At 31.2% G+C, this 9937-nt stretch overlaps 1 protein-coding gene across 1 annotated transcript; it reads left to right on the forward strand.

Moving 5' to 3' along the window:
- Nucleotides 1-1230: 1230 nt before the first annotated feature.
- HELRODRAFT_85027 (hypothetical protein) lies at nt 1231-4051 on the forward strand (the record flags this gene model as incomplete). Its single annotated transcript, XM_009025643.1, has 4 exons — nt 1231-1341; nt 1934-2018; nt 2806-2906; nt 3929-4051. The coding sequence occupies 4 exons, from the start codon at nt 1231-1233 to the stop codon at nt 4049-4051; spliced, it is 420 nt and encodes a 139-aa protein (XP_009023891.1).
- Nucleotides 4052-9937: the final 5886 nt, after the last annotated feature.

Genomic DNA, 9937 nt, shown 5'->3' on the forward strand with positions numbered 1-9937 from the left:
TTAACAATCAAGTTTCACAAAGCTGCTAAACTTCAAAAGTAACATTTTTAAGAATATCTAGAGAGTAAGTATTTATAAGACTTGTCAGCCAAATATTATCAGAAGTTTCAACTAACCAAAAATTTTGGCTAGCTGAGTTTCATTCGGCGGCGACCAGTAGAGAAATAATTATCTTTGGCTGACGCCAGCATACAAAATACTTGTTTAATTTTTTTTTATTATTCTTTAAAAAATTAGAATTTGACAGACGCGGAAACTGTTACAAAACGCAGGGCAATAGTATATAATGATAACGACAAATAAATAACGGAGTAAGAATGTTTAAGCATGAGAATATGAAAAAAAATATTGATTTTAAAAATTGATTTAATAAACTTATTAATTAATTGGCTTGTTAATGACTTAGTAAGTAAGTTACGTATTCGATAAGTATGTTTAAGTGGTAAAAATGTTTAACCATAGTAAACAAAACAACGATTTGAAAAAACAAAAATACATGGAATCATTAATTGACTAGTTAATGACTTATAACGTAAAAATATTCCTGTTCAATTAAATAAAGAAATGATTAAATAATTAAAAAAACTTGAATGAATAAATTATTAATTAATTGAATAAAACATTAACGAATAAATAAATAAACAAATAAATAAATAGAATAATATTGATATATATTCATTTGTCTATTTATCTATTTAGAATATTTATACGGCGTTTTTTTTAAATATCAATATCACTTACAACCATATAAAGAGCATATCCATATACAGAGTATATTCAATATATATATATATATATGCTTACAACTAAAAACCCCATAGATATATATATAACTTGTTATTCCATGGACTTTTTATTACTAACATTACTACGTTCATATATATAAAATATAACATAGAATATATTCTGTATATATGACTATATAGGACTATATATTTATTTATTTGGGGTTTTAGATAGTAAAATTACATTATCGTTCTACGGAAATAGCTTGGGTTGTTTATACTTCGTAGTTGTGTTGTATAAATTTAGTTAGCAGGCACGGCATAAAAAATATATAAAATAAAATCGTATCTTGAGGGAATGTGTTTCTTTTTTTGTCTAAGCACATTTTTACTCCTTGCTGACCGTCGTCAACGTATCGTACGTTTCATAATTTTGTCTTAGGCTACATTTTTTCGCCGTTTCTGCATACGGTTGTGTTGACTTTTAATTTAATTCCACGAAACGATGGAGTTAGGAGAAGGAGAGGAACAACAGAAAAATGCAAGTAAAGTGGTTGTGTCAAAGAATTTGGCAGATTTACAAAGACTGAAGATTGAAAAACTTATGAAAAATCCAGTTTGTATTTATTAGAAAAGTAGTTGTTTTATTTAATTTTAATTAATTCTAATTAATTATTAACATTTAAAATTATTATTTCATATTTTTAAAAATTATAATTACTTTAACCAACTTTTAGCTTTAATTAAAGTTTTATCGTTTTGTTATGTTAGAGACTGTTAGGTTATTTAAAATTTTAAATTAATTAATTTAATAACTCTTAGAGTCTTAGCTAGTCTAAACCTTTTATTTTAGCTTTTCTATTATAATATTATATTAGACAATTTTTAAAAATAAGAATATCAATTCCTTACTGCTTTGGTTGACTGAATTGAAAGACTTTGGTGGGTAACATTTATCTATCATGCTCAATATAGAATTTTGTTTATTTTTAGTCAATAGTTTATTTCTTCAGTTTAAGAAACTTCATTTTTAAACTTAAAACAGAAAAAACTTTAAAATTTCAAGATGAAGATTTGGTTTATTATTTTGTGTGATGAAATTTTGATTTTAAATTCATCAAGTTTTTACCTAATAACAATGATCAACATTTTTTCACATAATTACTATTTTGTTAATTTTTACCCTTTATATATTTTTTACAAACTAGGATAAATTAGCTTATATTCCAGATAAAGGTAAAGAAAAAATACCTAGAGCCTTCAATCCTCCTGAATTCGTTAGAAACATTTGGGGTAAGTTTTAAAATTATAACATTGTTTATTTTACTTTTTATAAGTATTTTCAATTTTATTTGCCACCATGAAGAGTAACTTATTTTCCTGGACTGTCTTTTCTTAATCACCTTTCTCATTGCTTTCCGTCTAATTTGGGCGTGATATTTTCATGCTCAAAACTAGCTCATATTTTCATTTTTTCAGTATTCTAAACAATTTATATTGCCTAACGCATCCATCCTTGCACTGTGTTTTATCTACTTATATTGTTTTATCCACTCTCCAAACTCCACTTTCCAAATTTTGCCTTTCCTCTGCAACAATTCACGCAGCACAATTGTTGATGTTGTCATATATCTGCTACTTTTTATCCACTACTGCCTTCACCACATATCTGTTACATACTTTTTTGCATCAACCATTACAATATCATATTTCTACTCTTTTCATTTTTACTAGTAATGTGTAGGTATGTGCATATGAGTGAGGGTCATTACTGTGTGAGTTAAACATTTCAACTTCATTTTAACTTTTAAGCACCATGAATTGACATTTTGATATCTGAATTTTGTTGGTTTTAAAAAATCATATTATGGCAACGTACCTTATAATTTTGCATGTAGGATAATAAAACTTCTAAAAAAAATCTGCACTGATCTACTTTAATTTGAAACATTTATTCACAGTCTTGTGTAATTTTTCACTACAACAACAAAACCATTTTTCCATTCGATTAAATGGACATTGGAACTCAAGAGGTTTTGTTTCTATGTATTTAATAAATTTGTGAATATATTTTATTCAGGATCAAGTGCTGGAGCTGGTAGCGGAGATTTTCACGTGTACAGAGGTGTCAGAAGGCGAGAAAATATCAGGCAAAAATATTTAGAAGCCAAAGAAAAAGAGGTAAATATCTTTTTGTTCACAATGCCTGTCGATGGTTGTTTATGATAAAATTTGTGCATGTAATTTTGGTAAAAAGATTGATACTAAAACATTCATATTAACCCTTGGAAGACTGGTGATCATAGATCAGTTGACGTTTCTATATAAACCACATTGCTTAGCCATAATTTGCTTGAGTTGACTCAGGTGTTTGTTCCACTGATCTATATATTATCTGCTTCATCCAGTTCTTTTTTGGCACAAACTTTTTCAGTCTCAGTTGATACTTATTTATCTTAAACAGATAAAAATACTTAAGTCATCATAGTTCAAGTGTTTCTTTAAATGGTTGATTCTTTCAGACGTTCAATCAATCAATCAATCTTCGTTTTGCGTCCAGAGACCCAGTTCCCCCGAGGTAGGACGTTGTTTTCTTTGCCATCAACTTTTTGCGCCAAAAAGTTGATTCTTTCAGACGTTGACTGAATAGTTTGATTAATAAGACAGTCTTGCAGAAAGTAAGAGAATTTTTTTAAGCTTAACACTTCAAATGCCTCAAGATGGTTTATATCCGTCATATATATATATAAATATATATATATATCCTTGTGTCGGAATAGATTAAAAGTATTTGAAAATTTTTTGACTTCCGATTCACTGAAAATATTTTCAACTTTTACTTTTTATATAAATACCACCATCATCGGGGAACCGGGTCTCTGGACGCAAAACGAAGATTGATTGATCATCAGCCAGCCCTTTTGTTTTTGAATTGAAGCAGTAAATAATTATTAACTTTCCAGTAGCATCATGGATGCTGCTAAGTTGATACATGTTAAAAATCGCCAGTCAGCAAGACTTGACATCTGGAAATTTCTCTTTATTTAGCATGCATTAAACAATGGTTTGAATAGTTTTTATTTTTCACTTTGGTCGAGAAGACGTTAGCTCCTTGTGGACTTTTATAATGTGGTGTTTGATTTAGTGATTAAATTATTACATGAATTTTATAATTTTTACATGAAAATTCTTCAAATAAATAGGAAACCTTGAATAAAAGGTATTTAGAAAAATTGGAGAATAATCGTTTGGAAGCAGAAGCTAGAACTGCAAAAAAACGACAAAAAAGGTTTTTTTTAATTCTAGTTTTATATATATATATATAATATATATATATATATATATATAATATATATATATAATATAGTTGTATTTAATATAGTTATATATAATATACATAATATAGTTATGCTTTTAGTATATGAACTTTATGAAACAATTTATTTAGGCTGAAAAAAAAGATCAAAGAAAAACAAATGAAGAAACGTAAAACATCCGAAAGTAAGCAATAATGTTTATGTCTGTTCATTTGCAAATTTCAATTCCTATCTTTGTCCGCTCTTTAATTACATTTTTGAGAAATTGATTTATTTTTAGCTGTTAAAATTTCCATTAAAGATTTGCATTTTAAAATTTGAATTTAGAATCTGAAGGTGAAGCTGTTGAAAACAATTGCGATGATCATATGGAATCTGATGCAGAAGATGATGACGATTTGAATGTGGAAAGAACCGAGAATATTTCTGATTAATCTATAATTTTTGATCAATTTTTCTCTGTTCTTACAAATATTTTCACTTGTACACTGAAGAGTGGTTATTTTTTTACACTTTAGTTTTGTTTATTATGCACTTACACACCCGGAAACATGTCATTGTAATTAGAAATTTTAGGCTGTTCAACAAACAATGACCTTCTTTCAAATAAATCTTATTATTTTTCCAGGAAACAACCACAATTTACAAATAACAATAAATATGTATATACATTCAAACTTGGGTGACGAGATCCGGCTCAAATCCGAAGTCCGGCCTATGAAAAATTTTATTGTGTATAACGAAATTTTTCAATTTTGAATATCAAAAAGATGTATAATTTTTGTAATTTAGCAAAATATTTTGTTAATGAATTATTGTATGTTAAGTTTTTGTTTAGAGGGTGTTGACCAATCAATCAATCAATTAGCTCGTTAAGCGCTATTCCCGTGCTTAGTGAATTTTGCAAACAGACGCGTTTTGAGATCCGCTCTGAACTTTGTATAGAGAAGTAATGGATGTAAGTAAGTGATGGAGATGAAGTCAGAGAAGGAGATAATGATTTCCAGAGAAAAGAGCCAAAAAATGCAATCCCAGATTAAACACGAGTTAAGTAGAAATGAGAACCGTAACTATGTATACACGCGAGAAATGTGCGACGTTTTGATGTGCGGCCCATATTTTCTTATTTTTAAAAGTTTCGGTTTTTGCCAAGACTTGAATCATGGACGGAGACTCAAATTCAGTTTCGGCCGAAATTCCAGTTTCGGTCTGACACTTATTGTGGTGATCATGGGATAGCATAAATGCAGTGGCGGGGCGGATCTGCAAAACTTTGACGAAGGTTGGGCAAAATTTGGAAATGATTTTTTTTTACAAATACTGCTTACAACGCCTCCACGGCCCCCGTCTAGTTCCACCAATGCACAATTGCAACCCTAAACTCTAGTGATGGTTTTGTTCTTACACTAAAAAATCGTAAATGTTTTACATCATCAAATTATACTGAAGTGAAGTCTTGATCAAAAAGCATTCGCGTTGTTTTATTATTGTTTTTCGCACGTTAACATAATTATTTATATGCTATTATTTTCTGGGTTTCTGAAGCTATTATTTGCTATTATGCTATTATTTTCTGGGTTTCTGAAGCATTTTGAATAAAATTAAAATATCACGAATGTTTGACGTTAATGCTGCATTTGCTTGCAGCATTGAATTATATAATTCAATATAGTTATATAATTCCATGGCTTGCAGTAATTTTAAATTTCTTTATATGCGGTTGAAAAAATACTTCGTTGTTTCCCACTTTTTCACTCACGAGTCCTGTTATTTTATAGTAAGTATGACTTTCACTTTGGGTAATAATAGGTTAGGTTAATTTGACTTGGCACCTTCACTAACTCCATTCGCGTCAGGACTGCCCTAGTTTACTCTGTTTTTATTATTTATTTTAACTGTTAGACTTTTAGAGTTTGGGATGCAATCGTTCAAAACGTTTGTCTTGAAAACATTATATAATAATTTTTTTTGTCCGCAAATTTCATTTTTTTGCCAAACGTCTGTGAAAAAAATAATAGATGAACGGCCTGTTGACAAGATTATCAAAGTGAAGGTTAGTTTATTTTAGTTAGAAGTTAGTATAAAATAAATATATAAAATAAATAAGTATAGTTATATTATAATTATAGTATAAATAATTTATTATTATAATATAAATAAGTAATTTTTTTATTTATTTATTTTTTATTATTAGTTTGGTAATTACTGTTTGTGTTATTATTGCATAATTATATTATTATACAGTTTTATACAATTATATTGTCTTCGTGTATTGCTGAATTATTATAATTAGTTTAATTTAAACCTGTGTTACATATGTTGCACACAAATGTTGCGTGCACAATTTTACATATTATATACAAGATAGATACTGCGAAAGTCGTTTTTGATATAAATATTAATAGCGATGCTGCAAATGTGTGTCAGGTTTGGTGAATCAGTGGCAGATATAAATAATTTTACGATAAATCTATCGGGTGTGCGGGCCGCATGCCGACCATGAACTTGTTAGACTGCTATAAAGCGTGCGTACGAAAAAATATGTTCAAAAATTATTTTTTATGTCGAATATTATTTTAAAAAGTATTTGTAAAAATTTCCGTTACTTACAATTGAAAATAAATTAAAAAAATTTTTTTTTAAATAAATTTTTATTTGCGCGTCGTAATACTATTATTTATTATCTTTGGCAAGAGTTCATTTTTCTTCTTCTTTCAGTTGTGAGCGGCGAAGCTTTTAAAGATTCGCTTGATTTTTATTGTTTTATTTCATATAATTAAATTAAATTAAATTTGTTATTTTATCAATCTAATTTGAGAAAATGAGTTCCGAGTCATTAAAGTTAGGAGATGGATTTGTGAATTTTGAAAAACCCGTGATGTGATAGAAAGTTTCCAATGAAGCATGGACAAAATTAGAAAATAAAATGTAGTCAATTGGACAAAATTTGTATGTTTGTGTTGTTTGTAGACATCACTCTGGAAGAGACAACCAAACTCCTACTTCGTGGGTGCAGTGTGATGGCTGCATAAACTGGTACCATTCACTGTTCAATGAAAAGGCTACCAGAAGGGACATAGTTTTGTCGACAGTGTTGATATAACAATCTTGGGTCTTTTGGTAACTGTTTCGTCTTGTAATGTGTAAATATGTGTGTTTGTCTGTGTGTGTTACTATACGAAACTTGATGCAATAAATTTTTTATTTTAAAAATTGTCATTCTATATCAAAAATGCTTTATGTTGTCTTAATAAACGTCAAATTTTGCGCTTTGACTGCGTCCTGTATCGTCAAAATAGCGTCAACTTCGGCCATCTCAACGTCGATTTCGTCGTGCGAATCTCACGCTTTTCATCGTCTAAACGTCGTATTCGCCCACTCATGATTCGCACGCCATTTTGACGTGCTGGTTCCTCACGATATATAACTTCGTGATTCACACGCCTTATGGCTTATAGCATCTCAAAGTCGACGTGCGGGTTTCTCAAGATTTATGATTCGCACGCCTTATAGCATCTCAACGTCGAATTCGGCATGCGGGTTAGTTAGGGTTTTTTAATTTTTATCTTAACGTCAAATTCGACGTGCAGATGCCACACGATTTATAATTTCAAGCGTCGTATTCACCTGCGAATCGCACGCCTTATAGCATCTCAACGTCGAATTTGCCGTGCGGCCTCACGCCTTATAGCATTAACACGTTCAATTCGCCGTACGGATTTTTCACGCCTTATAGCATCTCAACGGCGTGTTCGCCGTGCGAACCCGCACGCCTTATAGCACCTCTGCGGCGTATTCGCCGTGCGATTCCGCACGCCTTATAGCACTGACCATAATTTTAACTTGGGCGGGCCAAAATTTGTAAAACATTTAAGTTTTGAAATTTTTGATTGGAAGGCCAAGATTTGTGGGGATGTTGCCAAAATTATGCTGGTAGACCTTTTTTGCTAATCACATCAATTGCTGATCAATTTTCTGTGCAAAAACTGAGTTTTACTAACTTTTAAAAACAATTCAGCTGCACCATTTAGTTTTACTTAAATTCAAAATTCTATATAAGATTTTGCTGTCTGTGTAAATAAACAGAGCCCAAGGCTACATTAGAGTTAAATACTACAGCGTATAGTATGTAAAATTACTATAGTTGTGTAAACAAAGTCACCTTTCTTGAATGTTTTTTTAACAAATTGTTTTATTTTTGTGGGCAAATAAATAAAACAAGAAAATAAATAAACAAGATAGAATAAGTTAAACAAATCTGCATAACTCACAATTAATGTGGGGGTACACTTTTGACACCACCCAACCAGCTATATATACTAAAGCATTTTTTGTCAATGCCTTGACCGAATTTGGCAAAAAATGGTACCTTAAAAATGTAAACACTTTCCATAAAAATTTCATCTTTCATAAAAAACCGAAATAAGTAAAAATAAAGAAATTACTTTTCAATTTTATCAATAGCCTCAATAGTAACGCGAAATTGGTCTCATCAAAGTTGATGGCATTACCTGAATTATCTGCTAAAGGCCTGTAGTCTCAGTGGGATCTTATGCCCCTATTTCTTTCGTGTAGCGCCATTTTTATTGAAATTGTTCAACAATCGTTCGTTCGTTCAACCAATCGCATTGGGGTCATTAATTTGTTGCGAAGTTATTCAAAAGGCAAAACTTGAGAAGAATTACTTTCATTTTATTGCAACGTTGCAATAATAATGTCGTTTAGTGGAAAAGCAAAAAAGGGTAAGGAAAGCTCGAACGAAACTTCGTTTTTATATACCTAAAGTCAGGATGTTGCATTTCAGCTTGTGTAACCAACGATGGTATAATCATCGGTACCATTGAAATTTTATCCCAGCTTATTGATTATTTTATAAGTTTTTCATAGTTTTTTATTCTTATTAATATAGGGATGGGTGAAGTCCATAAGACATCACAAGAATAGGTTTTTCCTTGATTTCAATGACGGATCTTCATTTCAACACTTACAAGTTATAGCATCTGCTGCACTTTGTTCAAGGTATATTTCGTTTTTATAAGAAATTTTTGTTGGCTTCAATTCACTACAGTTATCCTTAAAATGCTTATATCAATATGTAGATTTAAGCTTGTGTCAAATAACTTTATGAAATTGATCCATCGAAGTATGGTGACTGATTTTTGGCTACACAATTTTAATATCAAAACAGGCTTCTTTAAAAATTAAAACAGACTTTTTCTAAACAGACATCTTTAACATGAACATTTTCAAAACAGACATCTTCATTTCGAAATAACACAGTTCATTCTTGTTAGATTTTTTCTCATATGTATATCTTTGAGTCAAATTACAAGTAACAACAACAACAACACACGTTTAGACGGCATTTTCCCCGAGATCGGGGGTTGCCGTTTGGCTACCTATGATGAAACCGAAATACCCCTCGACGCCATCCACATCTGTCACTCGCCTCAGTATCACGCAACCCCGCTTTCACCCTGTCCTTCTCCACCTGCTCTCTCCATCCCAATTGCGGACGACCCTTCCTACCACTCCTTCAACCTCGAACTCCAACGCTCGCCTAATCCCGACCCTTTCATCCCTTCTCAACACATGTCCATACCACCGCAATCTCGATCTCCTTATCAATGTCACAATGTCCTCATTCAGTCCCATCATTGACATCAGCTCTGTACTACTCCTCCTATCCTTCACTTTAACCCCACACATCATCCTCACCATAGCTCTTTCAGCCCTCTGCAGTACACTTTCCTCCTCTCTCCTCAACACCCAAGTTTCACCACCATATACCATCGCTGCTCTCACACATGCTTTATATACCCTCCCTTTCATCTTCACTGACCATTTCTTTCCACACAATACCCCACCCAGTTCCCTAAATNTCATCCATCCCAC

Source organism: Helobdella robusta (assembly GCF_000326865.2).
Source record: "Helobdella robusta unplaced genomic scaffold HELROscaffold_43, whole genome shotgun sequence".
In the NCBI taxonomy this organism is placed as follows: domain Eukaryota; kingdom Metazoa; phylum Annelida; class Clitellata; order Rhynchobdellida; family Glossiphoniidae; genus Helobdella; species Helobdella robusta.